Source organism: Pectinophora gossypiella, chromosome 3 (genome assembly GCF_024362695.1).
Source record: "Pectinophora gossypiella chromosome 3, ilPecGoss1.1, whole genome shotgun sequence".
Lineage (NCBI taxonomy): Eukaryota > Metazoa > Arthropoda > Insecta > Lepidoptera > Gelechiidae > Pectinophora > Pectinophora gossypiella.
Window position 1 is genome coordinate 9,836,771 of NC_065406.1, and position 17,721 is coordinate 9,854,491.

Below are 17,721 nucleotides of genomic sequence, written 5' to 3' on the forward strand. Positions count from 1 at the left end.
TTTGAAGCGGGAAAGAATATCGTTCATTTAAATATCACACAAATAGTAAAAAGCTTGATTCAAATCGTCTTCAAAGGGTGTTTTCCCCAGCAGGAAACTCATTGGACCGCTCCCTCATGACCGTTCTAATCTAAATTTTCCTTACGCCGCTCTCTTTCACTTAATAGCGACGATTTCGAAGTAATTATCTTCGCAAAAGAAGTTATTTCAATTTAAATTTCCGAACAATAAGAGCCAAATCCATCTTTATTCCTTTGTGAGCCGCAATACCGCAAATCTGAATGAAACGTGAATACTTATTTTGTCGCGATGAGCTTATATTTCTAAATACATTTATAAACTTCTCGCTTATGAAATGAGTTAAGGCGGCTTCTGTCGCTTAAATATAATGAAAGTTGTGGAGAGAGTAGATGTAGGTAAATATATACAGTGAAACTAAATGTACTTGTAGATGTTACACAGTCATACCGATAGAACTACACACTTCAATAACATTTATATACGTTATAAAAACAAACATACAAGTAAATTGATTACCTACCAATGTAAAGAATGAGAGAAATGAAATTTAAAAATAATATGATGAGCTGGTAAGATGAAGATCTCTCTCGGCCAAATGAAATGCTTTATTTATCGCTTGAACCGACCCAGTATTCTAGTTTTATTATTATTGTCCGGAGATAAACCAACACGGAGATAAGAGAGTGGTTTTATAAAATTTTAATCACAGTACCTTTGCTTGTCGTTTAACAAAAGAATAAAGTCTACGACTCTCCCTAGACTGTCTCGGGTGTGTTGTACAATAATAAAATCATATTGATTTTTGAAAGAAACCCTGATCCAATGTCAAACACCACGGCGGCATTGAAAAGTAGGTACGACACCTGTTACGCGGGCGATACAAGGAGTTCCTAGGCTGCCTGCGAATTAATTAAAGTCACATATTTATTGTTTTTCGCGAATAATGAAAAAGTAGAGGGGAGTCAGTGAGCGTATTCATTTTGATCAAAAGACAAGAGCGCACGTGCGCGACTCTATCCCCTCCGGGTAGAGGTTAAAATACAACGGCTACTCCCCGGGGCGGCAGCTTCGTAATTCATTCATTTTTATTCCAAATACCACTCGCTGTTAGCTTGCGGAAAATCGTTACCGGCGAACGACAAACGCCATGCGGGGAGCCGACACACGCAACGCACCCACTTACACATAGATTCACGGTCGCGGCTTCTTTACATCGCGCCACAGTCGCCGGTCCCGGGAACGTGGTCACTGAGTAGTAGAGTCACACACACACAGAGGCGCGGTCGCGCGGCGCGGCAGGCAGCTCGGGTCGCGGCTCACGGCTGGCGGTGGCGCGGGCTCCGGTGGGGCGTGTACTCGCGGACTCTCAGCGCGGAGCTGCGGGGCGGGACGAGCGCTCGCGCGGGCCAGCGCCGACACACGACACAGCCTCCGTCGCAATGGCGAAGCGGCCGGGTACGCGCGCGCGCGTTGCGTCGCAGCCTCCCGACTCTCCCCGACTTCCCGCGATCTCTACCGATGCTGGGGTGAACAAACCCGCCACGCTTCTCCTTCTAACACACTGATGAGGTTAAAAAGGATTTAGAGTTTCGCCTGCCGATTTGCAGTTCGATCGCTTTCTAGATAGTCTTCCGGCACTTCCTATGTCTTAGAAAAGTTGCAAGTTATAAAGTTGCGCAAGACGTGGGGGGAAACCGCGCGCGTGAGGTTATGCGATCACATTAGCGGTGACGTCCGCGCGATAACAATAGCTGGTACCGAGCACCGGCTCACGTCACACTGCCGAGATGAACGACCTCACTACCATAATAACATGAGAACTATCAATCAAACTTATAAAATAGTGTACACAGTGAGAAACCTTATGTATGTAATATATTTCAGTATAATACGTATCACATTTTTTTTCGTTGGTACCCATGTTCACTTGCGCATGACCTTATTTACTAATAAAAAAAGAGAAAACTTTTTTATTTTGGCCCCAGGCAATAATATAATAATCGTTTAGTAAATTCTTTATAGAGCAAAAGAGCTCTGCGTCGATCGAAAACGATTAAAACAGCGCAAATTGATATGCCTGGGAACGCGGCAGGTGACGAGCGTCGGCAAAAACACCTCCATTGTCCCGTCTGTATCAGCCAGGACGCTTCCAAAGCCGTAATAGATTAATTAAACCTAAGCATGTACTACTACTTAAAGGCAATTAAATTTTCTTTTGTTATAGCGGAAAGTGGCTCATGGAACGCTCCAGTAATCTCATTTAAACGGAGTACGTACTTAAGTAGTCGTTACCTCACAGCGATACATATAATCAGGTATAATGAACATCACTAATTAATCTAAACGCACGCTTACACAAATATTAAAGTTTTGAATTACATTACCAACAATAATTCCAGCGCAACCGGAATACTACGAAGCCGTAGTTGAGTCGTAGCAGGCTCGTAGCTCTTTAGTAGCAAGCTCGTAGACATTGTAGCAAACCCGTAGCTACGTCACAGCACTCTGTGCGAAATAGTAATGTAACACCCTAATTCCTTTGGTCTGGTGCATTGTTTTGCATAACAATATTTGAATTCTAAAATTTAGTTTGTGTGTTGTTTGTATGAATCAACAATATAGTAGTATTGTTTGCAATGTTTTGTTTGAAGAATATATGAATTAGTTTTATTAATTTGGCACGGCATACGCGTCCACCAAACCGCACTGCGGGTTGGTTGCTGCTCAAAGCATTCCGCAGCCCCTCTAGTTGACTAAGAGCAGGCCTGTGCCCAGCATTGGGAAGTATTTATATACTTCCCAATGCTGGGCACATTTCACTCACTGTAGTTGTACACAGCTTATAAGCTGTGTACACAGCATAAGCTGTGTACACAACTACAGTGGATATGTGGTATACGCCTCGTTAACATCCTAAATCATATCCGAAACAGAAACCATGAATCTGCATCAGGAAGGGATTTAAGTCAATCCATCACGTCAAATGACGGATTCTTCGACATCTGGAAACACGTTTCGTAAGCAAAATATGTGCTTCCTCGCTTTTTTATTGCATTCCTCACAAATCGAGACTGTTACATTCTTCCGCATTGAGATAGCTTTCGACGGTAAAATCAATTCGCTAGCTAAACAAAATGTTAATCCGCTTTCGTAATATGTGCATTATTCCAAGGGCAATCTCTACATACACTTTTTCATTCCAACAATGTCAATGGATATGTAATGTAACATGTAAATACACGACCGTGACATCAATCACGAATTTTATTAAAATTAAACCTTGTGCGAGGCATGTTTAGAAATAAAATCGTTGACTAACCAGTGGAACCCTCATTTTTCAATAGACCAGACGACACAAACAAGCGACGGTGATCGACGATATTGCTTTAGCGTTAGTTGGAAAAATGGGATTTAGGGATACAAACACAAATACTAAATCCGTGTTTACAGTTTAGTGTCTGATGAATTTATTATATTGGAACACAAATAGACGTACGTAGTGGGTCGCGCTCTCAGCAATCAACATTTCAGATGGATTTGCGGCGGATCCAACCGCAGCTAAAAGCTATTGTTCGCTTCAATATAATTCCTTGCACTGAATTGCGAATTCATACGTTTCTATTATCGCCTCTTTAGACGAGGAATTGAGAATGCGAGGAATGAAGGGGATCACGCCTTAATATGGTATGAGAAATTGGAAAACAATGTGATTAATTGATCAGACAGGTAACAATAACAAAGCTGAAGCTGCTCATTGGTTTTTAATGAGAACTAATAGGAAAAGGACAAGCGGATCATATGATTATTATATTATTTTTCATATTTATACATATACTACCACTGTATGGCACCGTCTTTCAGTATAAATATATCTGTATATCAATTCCTAAATTTGCCTGGAAGAAATTGCTGTTCAGCAATAAGGCCGCCGCTTACTTCTACTGCCATTTTGTAATTATCCTTTATGATGTGTTTATGCGCAATAAAGTGTTGAATTAAATCGTAAGCAGCAAATATGATATCGATTAGAAGGATTACACCAATTATTAGTCAAGTCGTGAATGATATGTCCCTATTAATAATTACACTTACCACTATCTACGCATTGCTTTATTCAGAGTATGTCAACGAATTAAACCACTTTAAACAGTTAATTGAATCATTTATCAACCACAGACTCTACAGACGTACGTCTGGCAAACTATAATCAACTGTTGCGTCACAGTCTAAACTTATAACGACAGCACTTTTGTGTTTGTATTCCATAGACAATTCGAAAGCGTCACGATCCTCGGTTAGTTTGTCGAAGAAATAACTCGTATTCACTTTGCACGTTATGGAATTATTCGAAACATTAGCACAAAGTTTCAAACTACCCCTCCGAATTGGGCTCTCTCTTGGGGTCGAACAATTATAATATATCTCCCTTAAAACGCTTTTTCGAACTGTTTTCTTTGGCGTTGAATATTTCTCGAAGACAAGCTTGTAAAGATTATTGTCCACTTTGGCAGTTTTGGTGACGGGCGCGCTGGTAACGATCCGGTCGACTATATCTGACAGGTCCCTCTCATTAATATCACCCTCACTTGTATCCAACGTGCTGAGTAAATGTTGACTCTCCTTGTTATACTCTTTGTCTAGATATTTCGGCTCTGGGTCGTCAAAATTTAATGTCACATTTTTGAAACTATGTTTTAACGATTGTATTGATGTCTTGCTAGATTTCCTTCTTTTATTAACAATAAAACTGTCTATCGTTCTTTGTCCTTTCTTACTCTTTAATTTTCGTTTCAATTTATTCACAGAAACGCTCACGTTCGCTTTGCTGATATTTACGTCAGGAACATTTGTTGAGATATTCAAATGTTTCATCGATGTACTCAAATTAGCCACAACGACATCAGAATTTTTAACTTTCTTTGTATATTTTCGTTTCGGTTTATCCGTTTCTCCATCTTTCTTTTTTCTGCCACGAGTTTTCTTCTCTTTGGCCGGCTTCTTGACTGATTCCTCGTAAGATTCAACTAGTTGTGGATAATACTGTTTCATCAAATCCTGTCGTTCAGTCGAAGTCCACGGAAGCGTTCGATCTTCACCATCTAACGCAAAAGTACAAATATATCAATAGTGAATTAGGTGTATCGTAAAGAAGAAAAAAGGAACAGTTTTTTTTCTTTAAACTCCTTATATACATATTCACAGATGTACATTAAAAACGTAACTAGTAGGAATGTTAAACAAAGTCCCAACCAAGAATTGAACTTGGAGACTTTATCACAACACTGCCTAAACGCTAGTAAGACTAGCAACTAAGCAGAGAGTTCGAAATTAAAAAACAAATTAATATAATTCCGTGCAGTCAACAAATCAGGCACTCTGCTATCAACATTTGAATTACATTGTAATTTGTCTAAGTTTTAGTTTGGTTTCATTACAAAATCTTCAGTACACCAATTCAACTGCACCCCACTTTATCTCCCCATCTCGTATCGGCGGCCAGTGCTCTCGAGTGACAAATATTGCCTACTTTAGGAACTAGTTTAATATCAGGAAACTTACCTTCGAACTGATCGTCTGGTATTAAAGCTTCATACTGCCCGTCGATGTCGTCCCATACCACCTCGTAACTCGGCACACCTAAAACAAGTCCTGTGATATAATGTCCTTACTTACCCGGGCTTTTCTGCTTTAAGATATTTGCCATAAAGTTGACTTTTGAGATAAACGAAAGATACTCTCGAAAAGAAAATTTTCTAAGTAGTATAGTATAGTTAAAGTGTACGTGCGATTACTTGCCTCTGGGATTTCTTTTCTTTTTAATCCTAGTAGGCCTGATAGTTCTAACAGGAACATAGTCTTGTAAATGCCACTTGGTCAGTAACGGCAGAAACTTCTCTACGCAATACCGTTCCGACCAGTCCAACTTATTGGACATTATTTTCTGTAAAAAAAAATATTAGTATGTGTCCATTTTTGCTATTATCCGACACGAATTTCGCATTAGGAAATAAATCTGTAACATCACAACGCAGTATGGAGGCTATTTATCTAAATGGCGATTTTAAATACGCAACGTTATATGTATAAACAGCCGAGGATATTATGCCTTATGACCATAGACATTCTCGTGGAAGGGGTATGAAGCACATTCCACAAATACTAGTACAAACATTCACTTATGCTCTCAAAACTAAATTTATAGCAATGTCATAGAGCGAACATAGGTAATAGATTATTTAACGGGTCTTTGTTTCAAAAGTGCCTATCATAAAACGAGCGCTTAAAAACTAACACCGACGACCATTTTCGATCCGTCAATTTTTTTTTACCGACACATTCTATTCGCGGAAAAAACCGATAGAGCGTTTTTTCAGGCCCGAAGTTTTTGTTGTCTTTTTCTAGGTTTAAAGAGCCCCGCTACCCACCACAAACTGAATCAAACTAGGTGTAGAAGTCTTCAAGCTCTCAAGGTCTATCTTCTCCGGAGTGGTCTTCAAGAATTCTTTCATAACCTTTGGCTCTGGAAAGGGCATGCCACATGACAACGCTCTGCTTCGTAGAGACAACTCCCGTTTTACTTCTGCTACTTTAGCCCTGCAATACAATTACTGACGTCATTCAATCATCACAGCTTTTAAAAGTGACATCACATTTAAGCATGTTGACTGGCCTTAATCTAAAACACAGTATTTCACTCTAACGGGTTATATAAAGCACACTTTTGAAGTTTCCGTTTCACAAACATATTTAGAACTGGGACAGAATTTTTTTAATAATGTAACTCAAATTAACAGTATTTTTGATTACAGCATCTATTATGTATATTTAGTATAACACAGGTGCCATTTCAGCCGTAGTTACAAAACAGATTATGCAGCGCAGTCTTTGGGGTACCTTTCTAAAATACCATTTTCCTACTTTGCATGTCAAAAAGAGAAAATTAAAAGAAAAAATTCTGACTCGGACGAGAGTTGAACCCACAGCTCTTGTCAAGTCGGGACGAGCGTGTTAACCATTACACCACTAAGCCGCTGCCGTTGCCAGCGCCATCTATCTAGAATATTGAGTACTAATATTACTTAGACCGAAAGTCTAGTTACATGTAGATTCAACTTATCGTAAAGATGACACTAGCTATTTCTAAATGATTTTTGTTTTTCATAGCACTCACCCGTGCTTAGGACAACTCACAAAGAGTCACAAAATCTGACGCAGGAGTTCAACCCGCAGCTCTTGCGAAGCCGGGACGAACGTGTGCGTGTGTTTTTTTTTCGATTTAATTTTCTCTTTGTGAGTTTCCCTAAGCACTGTAAAAAAACAAAAATCCTTAGTTCGTATGTTACAAAAAGGGAAAAAAGCACGCTCCATCTAACTAACGACACTCGCTGCGCTATCCGAAAATTGCAGCTTAACGTAACAATAGCCGCTAGATACGTGGCGCAGGAATAGAATTGCAGCACTCTGATCCTTTCCGTAGATACTGCAGTGCCTTTCTTTCGTTCCTCTGCAATTTTCATTTAGGAAATTTTGTATACTACCACCATCTTTTCAAGTGAGGATACACTAACGAAGTCCACAGTGACACAATCGTTAAATTATTTACTTGTTACATAAACACATACGGTCACGAGCATTAATATGTATACACTTTGGTACCATGTCACATTAACTTTTTTGACAAATTGAACTGTAAGCCTCACTAAATTTCAAATATGTTAGTGCGACAGAGTCCTAAAGTGGGTGCATTATATTACTCACACTACTGACTGTATATAAACTCACACAACTACTAGGGTGGGCAAAGCCACAAGTAATTAGGGACTACTTGGAGCCACAGAGTATACGAAGTCCTAATATGGATGATGAACCTTATGGTGACAAGGGAATTAAATGAATAATTGTCGTTAAATTACTTATAAGATTTAAGCCATAAGATCCCAAAGTATAAGTATTTTGCACTAGGCGATAAAGTATAATATAGTATCTTTGCCCTGCTATCATTATATTCATGCATTATAACAATAGTTGAAGATTTATTAACAGTTTATTATACGCAGACAAACTGTTCAGCTTATTTCTAGTAGAAATGTCTTCCAACAGACCGGGGGCATTATTTTTGAATCGCTCGCTTTGAACTCGCGTCCTTAAATTTATACCTGTCTCAACTTGCAAATGACAAGTTCTAATGTGCTGTGAATTGGGTATATATTTTCGAACGTGAAGGCGATGGATCAAAAATAAGACCCCTAGGAAAAATATACATTGAACTTACTTATGAGCCGGAGCCGGAGCTCGGTGGCGCAGCGGTAAACACGCTCGGTCTGCGATTGTTGATTGTTGAAGTTAAGCAATTTTCGCAAAGGCCGGTCATAGGATGGGTGACCACAAAATAAAAAGTTTTCATCTCGAGCTCCTCCGTGCTTCGGAAGGCACGTTAAGCCGTTGGTCCCGGCTGCATTAGCTGTCGTTAATAACCATCAATCTGCACTGGGCCCGCGTGATGGTTTAAGGCCCGAGCTCCCATCCATAAGTAAGGCCCGTGCCCCAGCAGTGGGGACGTTAATGGGCTGATGATGTGTGTGTGTGTAACTTACTTATGTCCCAAGTCGCTACATCCATGGTGCGTGTTACAGACGGGGCAGCCCTTCTTGGCGTGAGTGCGGCCGACGTGGCCACAGCGGTCGCAGCGCCCGGGCGCCGCGGCCCAGCGGCTGCGCTCCTCGTAGTGAGCCGGCTCGCTCACCCAGGACAGTAACCTGATAACGGAATAACTAATACATGTTACACACAGATCCCAGAAAGCGGAACAAATTGGCCGTGGCACGTGGCCCGCCTGTTCCGCTTTCCTGGCTTTATGTGCATCAAGCTTTAGTTACATAAGACCAGGGGCCTATTTTATAAAACTTAGAATTGTAAATTACCATGACAATTTGTTGTTCATTACGTAGCTAATATGAAACTGCAAAATATTCGTGATCACACACTCCGCAATGTACATCAAATTGTCATTGTAATTTACAATTGTAAGTTTTATTAAACAGGCCCCAGGTATTTTAAACACGCGTTTCGCCTCTCTGCTGAGTATCTTAACAATGAATATGTTGAATAAAAGAAAGAAAGATACGTTTATGCAAGGACGTCACAGTAACAATATAAAACACAACATAGACTAATAATTAAGATGCATTAACTTACTGCCACAGGCGAATTCAATACTCGAAAGAATATAAAACTTAAAAACTGCGGCGCGGCGTCCTTCACAAAAGAACCTCTCAAGGAACTGTTCAGAGTAGGTATTTTAATTTTTATAGCTCTTTATTGGTTTGTGGAGCTGATAGTCTACTTACGATCAGCGAAGATTAGATGACGGTTATTATTTTAAATCCGCAGTGATCTACGGTAATATAGTGAATATTCTCTCAGACAGACGAGGCAATAAGTATACCAGAATATATAGACCCGTCTTTCATAGATAATTATTATTAAACTCATAAATAAACCAGCCCGGTCTGCATGACATCCGTGCGAATTATATTGAGCGCTCCGAGCTATAGCCGTAGATAGCATTCATATCGTTTATTGGTCCAAGCGCTTGATATAATTCGCGACGCGCACAACGTGGTTGTCATGCAGACCCGGCTGGTAACTGTAACATAAGCTCACGACTATATCCCAATTGCATTTTTTTTGACGTGTCTTATTGTAGATTTACCGCAGATGGCATTAATTACTTGTCCGGACAAATGGGAAGCGCTGAAGGCTCTCACCCGGTACAACGTTTAAGACAACAGGCCTGAGGGTGCCCAGTTGGGCGCGAACCTCGGCTCAGGGCGTCGTCTGAGAGGAAAAATATTTGAAAGAATTAATCGACCCTAGTGGGTCGATAGCGATAAGCGCTGAATGAGGGAAATCGTCGACCACGCCGGCGGGGTCGGTATCGGGGCCCTGAAGTGTTTGGTGTCGCGAGCTGATTGGCTGCCTCTAAGACTAGAGTAACCGGGTCGTCGGGATCGTATATTACGTCCTTCGGACGCCGATACCTTTCAGTACCGTCCCTAAGCGGAATGTACTCGGAAGCCGCAACTACCAGGGGATTTGGGTGGTGCGGAGCAGAATCGAAAAAACGTTTGGAAGCTAATTTGAGCCATTGGGCAATGGTTGGCAGACCTAGGTCAATGTGCAGATTTCCATTGCGAAGGAACCACGGAGCTCCCGTGGCTTTCCGCATGAAACGATTTTGTATTAACCGAGCTTTCTGTGAGACCAACGTAGTACGTGTTGAGCCGTATTAACGTCGATAATGGTTGAGTCAACTGTGTTAGTAAAAACTGCACTTAATAAAAAAATGTAACTCAATGGTGCAAGTCCGTTACCGGGATTCGATCCGGCGTGGAAACGTGGAAAATTACGTGCGCGTTCCGCTCACTGAATACAGCTCTTGCGTAATGCTAATAGCTGTGCAATGAAACTGGTCATCCATTTTATACAAGCGCTAAAAAAAGAATTCATCTATAAAAAGAACATAGGTACGATGCATGACAGGTGTCCATCGCGAACAAAAGGATGTGGAGAGCTTCATACTTCAAAACTACTCAACTATTCAGAACTGCATGTGGCCTATATCTAAAAAAAATAGTATAAACCTTAACTTGATACCGCCGGTTTATTTACGGATTTAAAAAGCCCTAAACTATGTATGTTTATTATTTATATGCCCGTTCTTTTTTGAATTCATGTAAATATATGTTAATCTTTATTCTACGGCTGTGGTTAAAATGAAGCATATTCTGTACATATCTAAAATCGTATACTATTTAAAGAATAACTTCTTACTGGAGTTGTAAAATATGAGACTGCATTTTCAAAAGATCTAAAAAAAAACAGAGAAAGATCTACCAAAAGGCTTGGTAAGGAATGGGTATATAGTTCATCTTGCGATGGATGTACAGTCATGAGCAATATAATGTACCCACTTTAGGACTCTGTCGCACTAACATATTTGACATTTAGTGAGACTTACAGTTCAATTTGTCAAAAAAATTAATGTGACATGGTACCAAAGTGTATACATATTAATGCTCGTGACCGTACCTCTATCCCAATTCGGATATAGTCTTGAGCTTATGTTATGTTATATAAAAGAAAAACCTACCTACCTGGGTATAGCGTCAGTATCCGCAATAGTGTGCAGGAACGACACTGCAGTGGTGACGGAGGAGCCGCATGCGCCGACGCCGTAGTCGCAGCCGCAGAGCAGAGCAAGCGCCACCATTTTGTTACGGCCGAAACCTAAAGGCGAAAGAATATCAAGTAACTTCAGCAGCATGCTCGCATATTAGGATGAGCTAATAGACACATAATTACTGGTCATACATATTGATATTGGCATCCTAACGAGTAAGTATCTTACACATACTCGTTACATGCGTAACTTGATACATACAGCCTATTGTCTATTAGGGTAGTTTCCAAATGTGTAGTTAAGTTTTTTATTGTATTAAAATTACGCCGCGCTGTCTACCTACTGAATATTTATGTCATTGTTTTAAGATGAAATTTGTAGCTAACCCTATCACAGGCTTCGGTCTTTTTGGGTTGCTACTGTAACACTGCAGTAAAAACAATTTATCGCGTTAACACGCTCTTTGGGTCTGTTTTGGATAGTGGTGTAAATTAGGTATAAGAACTTGTAATAATAATAAATAAAAAAAATAATAAAAAAATCCGTTACTTTTTACTAAACGTCAAAACACGAAATTACAACGGCATTTGTATGAAAAAGCAACCTGTAACCATAGGAAAACGTGACAAAATGTCGCACATATTATTAAATTTTTCTTGATTAAAATTCATGAATAAGTCAAATAGAAAAAAGAAATTGTTTTTGTCAACTTTAGAACTGTATTTATTTAGTAATCAGAATTACGTGATTTATCTTTTACCTAGGAAACTACCTAATTGTCTACAACATGTCATGCTTGGTTTGGTACTAAATACTGTGTACTATGTAAATTTAAAGCAATATAAGCAAATAGGAGGGCCGATCCCATGTAAAAGGGAATGAGCCTGGACGAAGAGATATCTATCTTAAATAACTGTAGCAGTTGATGATGCGATCCAGCCGATTTCGGCTACGGCGACTGCTTCAACTCCGACGTTCATGTGCTCGCATGTGGCCTATACAGCCAATCTTATTGGAAAAGATCCTCGCACATATTGGGCACATGAGTACACCATTTAACATTTAACTGTAGCAGTTAATCATTGTTCTTACCATTGCTCCGAAACATGGAGTCAGCATCGTAGCAGTCGACCGAGCCAGCCATGGCGCCTCCGCCCGCCGCGTGCGACACGCTAAAGTTGCGATACACGCGCCGAGCCCCGTACGCGAAGCAATCAGAGTCTTGAGATACTACGGCATCTACCAACTATTGCAAAACATGTTTCTCATTATAGTTTAAAATCTGGTTTCTTATAGAGGCAGTGAACAGAAATATATAGGTCAATCAGATTAGGTACTTTTAGAAGTGAAGATACTTGAGTACGGTCCACAGAAAATTTTGTGAGGCACATTGGTTTCCACCTCTTAGCATGCTTTGCAAGAAATAGATTACGAGTTATTTGTTGAGAAAAGCAATATTTTAAATTAACTTCCCAGTGATATCAAGATCGAGAAGGACTTACGATGACCAAATTGTCCTTAGAAAAGGGTTAATACAATCTACTCTGAGCCAGCGTACGTGTATGAAGCGATTGATGAATGTGGAGGAAGCAAGAGAAGTGTGTCAGGATCGAAGCAAATGGAATTCTATAGTCTCTGCTTACCCCAGTGGGAAATAGGCGTGAGTTTATGTATGTATGTATGATATCAATCAAAAGTTCTTTATAGGTAGTGCTTAAGTACATAAAAATTATAGATAAATACAAACACCTTGCGCATTCAGCTGTGCACAAGTGGCTTCCGCTTCTCCACTGCCCTTGACACATCTCACCCCCATACATTTTAGAAGTGATTCACACTGAAAACAGTTGAAATCAAATTGTTCAGAAAATAAACAAAATGCCTATATGGTCGCCTTATGGTGAACACCACATAGGTATGCTCCTATTGAAAAATTACACTGAACGTGGTTTTCTTCAACAACGTGGTTGTCCTTGTAATTAATTTCAATCCGGGTAAAAACTGAGACAACAATTTTTTACCTAGATTGAAACTAGTTTGGCTATTGCAAGATTTTTTACAAAATACACATCTGGAAATTGTGTGTTTAAAAAAGACACTTGAATGGTTTTAGGCGACAATATTGTAAATACAGAGTGGTGGGAATAGGCATGCCTTTGGTATATTAAATAAAAAGGTCAAGTACAAGCTCAATTCTTGCACCGAAGGTTCCATAGACACTGCTGTAAATAACCACAGATAATGTAATATAAATGTAGGCTGTTGAAGAACTATTGTTTACTCATTCTAACTTTTTCAAGTACACAGCATCATTAGCTTTGTGTTTCTTTTTACTTACTTCTTTCAGTACACCCTTAAACCTCTTGCGACCCACATCAGGTCTTTTCTTAGTTGCATTTTCAGAGCGTGGTGCAGCTCCACGGAACTGAATGGCATTCCGAGCCGCCATAACATCGCGCTTCAGCTCAGGTGCATCTCCTTCCAACACAAAAATTGGATTTATATCTGCTAAGAGTAAGTAAGCTGTTCTAAAAAATAAATTCCTGAAATAAAGACACTCTTTAAATTGTTGGTTTTATTTTTTTAAGACAGATATTTTTTATCATAGGTATTTCTTTAATAACTTCACAGTTTTTTACCTTAAATACAATTTTGGTTGTACATAATAGTCTGTAACATTCTGGCTATCGCAAATCCATCCAGACAGATCTACTGCTATAGTTTCTCCTCTTATCTGTAATAATGGAGAAGAAAACGCATATCACGTACAAAAAATTAGTAAAATTTAAACTAACCAAAACAAAAGTTTTATAAATAAACCATACCTCATGCAATGATTTTTTCTCGCTAAAGGGAGTTAACACTGTCCATAAACCTTTTATGCCCATGGTATATCATTTATTTTTTTACATTTACATAGAAAAATAACTAAAAAATATTTACTAATCGGTATTTCAAATTCAACGGTATTTTTTTTTTTTTTTTGTTTTTCCCCGAAGGGTAAGGCAAAGGGAACTATGCCCATACAGCCATGTCTTACGTATTCAACGGTAAACATACACATTTTCATTTTTGACAAATGTCAAAGTGGTTTTTATTTAATATTGCGGCTCTGGGGTTTTTGGCGGGAAACGGGAACGGGACAGTTGCTTTCTTCATTGAATAATCTAAATAATTAATACGAAGTGGTGTTTTGTAGTTAATGATCGCATTAAGTTAGTCGGAAGACATTCGCGAGTGTTATTATATCGGAGTATTCAATAAACAAAGTGTATCTGCCTATTTTCGCTTCGTGTCAGGAAGCCGCTTCATAACTCGAAAGTTTATGCGGACTTTTGAGTTAATTCGTTTGGGATTCGGAGTAGGAGTCTACTCCGAGAGTGGGGACTTAGGTTTCATCATCATCACCTTTCATCATTTCATTAATCATCAAGAAAAAAAATACGTAAGACATGGCTGTATGGGCATAGTTCCCTTTGCCTTACCCTTCGGGGAAAACCGAAACAAAAAAAAAAATTGCGGCTCTGGCTACTAGACTATTGGCCGGAAAATGGTACTTAAATAACAAAACGTCAGTTTTTTTTTTGGTTTTTAATTATTTATTGCGGCTCGGACAACTTGTTAAAGTGAAGGTTTATTTGTTGTTTATTTGGTTTTTGGTCCTTGACTGCTACTGATTTGGCTAACGAAAATAAATCGCACATATATACTAATTTCGATATCACAACTAGCGGGTGTTCACGTGTCGATCGTATGTCTATCTTATTCTAACAGTATCGCCGTCTCGTCCTAGGGGCGGCGCTTCCTTTGCTGTCCCTTTTTAGCGGCGCCGTCTCGCTCTAGCGGCGGCGTCCGCTACACACAGCATTGTCTTTTAGATAGCGTATTATTTACGCAGTTGTAGTATTTGTTCCGCTGTCGTTTACTAGATGGCAGTGCAAGTCCTGAAACGGAAAGACTTTATGCATAGAGAAAAATAAATAGTCATATAGGCAAAGCTTGCAGCGAGCCAAGCAGCGAGCCTATATCTTAATTTATTTCTCTCTGTGCTATGAAAAAGATGAATCGTGCTATCGCCCGCCCATTAGAACAAACGCAATCAAATATTTAAAAAATACGGCGTATATGTTGAACAAAAATGGCGGTCGTCCGATCAGGTACAATTAGAGACAAAAGTGTTAATTCGTATGTACCGCGGTTGCCCGCAAATTTCAAAAATCTTAGAAGTTTTCGTACATATCATTTTAAGAAGTGATTCAAATTTCAATTTTTATTAGATATTGTTATTTAGATGCAACGTACATCGGATTATTAAAAAAAAGTTAATTGGGGTAAGGGATAAATTAAACACGATATTTAGAAAAAAATAAGAAATAATTAAATTAAATAAACCTAAAACTGTACAACGGTCAGTGCAGTCATTTTCACTCATAGGCTTGATGATATTGATAAATAATCTAAAAAAAAAATACAGACGTTAATTCGCAGGCTCCTGCTTTATTGACTCAACTTTGACAAATTCCACTTCCATATGATCTCCGAGAGGTATGAGACCAGAACTCGAGCTAGGAGCTGCGACATCATCTTCTGTATCAGTTGATGAATCTGCTTCGGAATCACTGCTATCAGAATCTCCACTTCGAATCCCCAGTTCATCCGTCATTTCGTCGATAACGTGGTCGCTTTTGACATAAGCTTCTTCAATTGCCCTGACTTTGTCGCACAGCCTTTTCCAGTCATACGGCCTGATCGCGGTTACTTTTTCCTTTACCAACTCTACGACATAAGGTGCATTCCATCGTATATTGTTGCTGCTTACATAAGCCTTTATAGCTGGCCATACCATTTTTATGGGATTCAAATCTAAATGATTGGGTGGCAAGCGAAGTACATCGTGACCATGTTCGTTAAGAATCTTGTCAATACTATATGTTTTGAAGCGGTCTTTGTTACTTTTTATTAATTGATATAATTGAGGCTTTAACATATGAGGCGTAAATGGTATTCCATGTTTTGAAAGCCAGGCCTGCATATCAGTTTTCTTCGTATTCTCGTTTGGTGCTACATCATATTCTTTGTTATGATATGTGGCATTGTCTAGAACCAGAATTGATTTTGGGGGGAGATTTGGTAGTAATTGAGTCCGGATCCACTTCTCGTAAGTTTCAAAGTTCATAACGTCGCGATTGTCACCGGACTCTGTCCCTGATTTGAACGTCAACAAGGCGTTAGGCACGAAACCAGCTTCCGATCCCGCATGTACAATGACAACACGCTGCGCCTTTGATACCGGCTTATTTAAACTTTTGGTGGTCCCATCTGTCTCTGATATATGAGTGGCGTGAATGTATGACTCATCTGTATATATAATTGGTCTGTTTTGTTGACGGTATTGACGTAGTTTTTGTAAATAATTTATTCTTAATAGTCGGATGGCTGATTTTTCTATTAAAACTTTTTTATTATTCTCGGTGGCTTTCCATTTAAAGCCTAGTTCCTTTATGATCCGCCGTAGACTTTTCTCAGAACCTTGAAAATTTATGTCGGAACGAAATTTTGCACGCAATTTAGCAAGGGTCGGCAATTCGTTTTCAATGAGGTGAAAATTATGTATACACCGTTTAATCACCCCCTTGTCAAAACTGTCGATTCCTGTCACTGGTTTCACGCTGTTTCTTTTCTTACCGGGAGTCCTAAATGCAACTACACCATCTGATTTTTTACTTTCTTTTATAATTCTTCTGACGGTGGACACGGATTTATTTGTAGCTTCCGCTGTTTTTTTATGAGAATCGGTTATGTTATTTTGTTTTAAAAAATAGTTAAAAACGTCGAATAACATTCTTCTCTCTTGTCCCTTTAAAGTAGGTTGTGAACGCGGCATGTTCTTAACAAAATTAAATGTGCACACTATACAAAAATACAAGTTTAACAAAAAACTTTGTACGCGATTGTACTCGTAGCGAAGAACGTACACCGGTGTTGTGGGTCAGGAAGCGACTGCCGACAGTGCGCGAGGACATGCGAGGGTTAGCGTCCCTTTATTTTTGTCTATGCTTCCTCCATCGTATAACTCCCGGCAAACTTCTTGAGCATCGAGTGTCGTAGTGGGGGAAAGTTCGCGCACGTACACTTTCGTGCAAAAAAAATGAACTTTTGATTATTTTCTTAACTTCATTCAAAAAAACAATTATTATATTATTTAATTATGTAAATAAAACTAAACTTATATTATTATAGTTTATTAAAACTTATATTATATTATTATATTTCATAAAAAACTAATCGTCACGTAAGTATGATATTCCTTCCATGAGGTTGAAACCAGCAATACCAGAGCTAGTGCTAGGTTTTGGATCTGTAGACATAGACCTCGTGCTAGTAACTAATTCTTAAACTTAAACAAATGAGTAATAACAAAAAAACACGAACAAAAGAGCAATAACAAAAACGTGACAGTTTCACTGCACGCAAGTGTATTCGGGAGTCAAAGGGACGAAGACAGAGTGCGCGGGGGA

The 17,721-nt window shown here is 39.2% G+C and overlaps 1 protein-coding gene across 4 annotated transcripts; it reads right to left on the reverse strand.

Moving 5' to 3' along the window:
* Positions 1–4,116: 4,116 nt before the first annotated feature.
* Positions 4,117–17,674, reverse strand: LOC126381790 (flap endonuclease GEN). 4 transcript variants are annotated; one of them, XM_050031272.1, is made up of 11 exons: positions 17,636–17,674; positions 13,843–13,937; positions 13,542–13,746; positions 12,951–13,040; positions 12,296–12,449; positions 11,178–11,310; positions 8,616–8,777; positions 6,447–6,615; positions 5,818–5,962; positions 5,581–5,658; positions 4,117–5,120 (listed from the first exon to the last, which is right to left on the reverse strand). In XM_050031272.1, exons 3-11 carry the CDS (start codon positions 13,650–13,652, stop codon positions 4,201–4,203), a joined length of 1,962 nt encoding a protein of 653 aa, XP_049887229.1. In that variant the 5' UTR covers positions 13,653–13,746; positions 13,843–13,937; positions 17,636–17,674; the 3' UTR covers positions 4,117–4,200. The 4 variants fall into 4 exon arrangements, with proteins under 4 accessions (XP_049887229.1, XP_049887228.1, XP_049887231.1 ...); XM_050031271.1 differs by lacking the exon at positions 17,636–17,674 and adding an exon at positions 14,029–14,166; XM_050031274.1 differs by lacking the exons at positions 13,843–13,937; positions 17,636–17,674 and adding an exon at positions 14,029–14,111 and having other exon boundaries at positions 13,542–13,681.
* Between the last annotated feature and the right edge of the window lie 47 nt (positions 17,675–17,721).

Coding starts and splice junctions, on each gene's coding strand:
- LOC126381790 (XM_050031271.1), bottom strand. CDS start 14,091: ATGGGCATAAAAGGTTTATGGACAGTGTTAACTCCCTTTAGCGAGAAA. Junction 13,041..13,541: donor TTAAGGGTGTACTGAAAGAA/GTAAGTAAAAAG, acceptor AACTGTTTTCAG/TGTGAATCACTTCTAAAATG. Junction 12,450..12,950: donor CACAGCTGAATGCGCAAGGT/GTTTGTATTTAT, acceptor GTTTTGCAATAG/TTGGTAGATGCCGTAGTATC.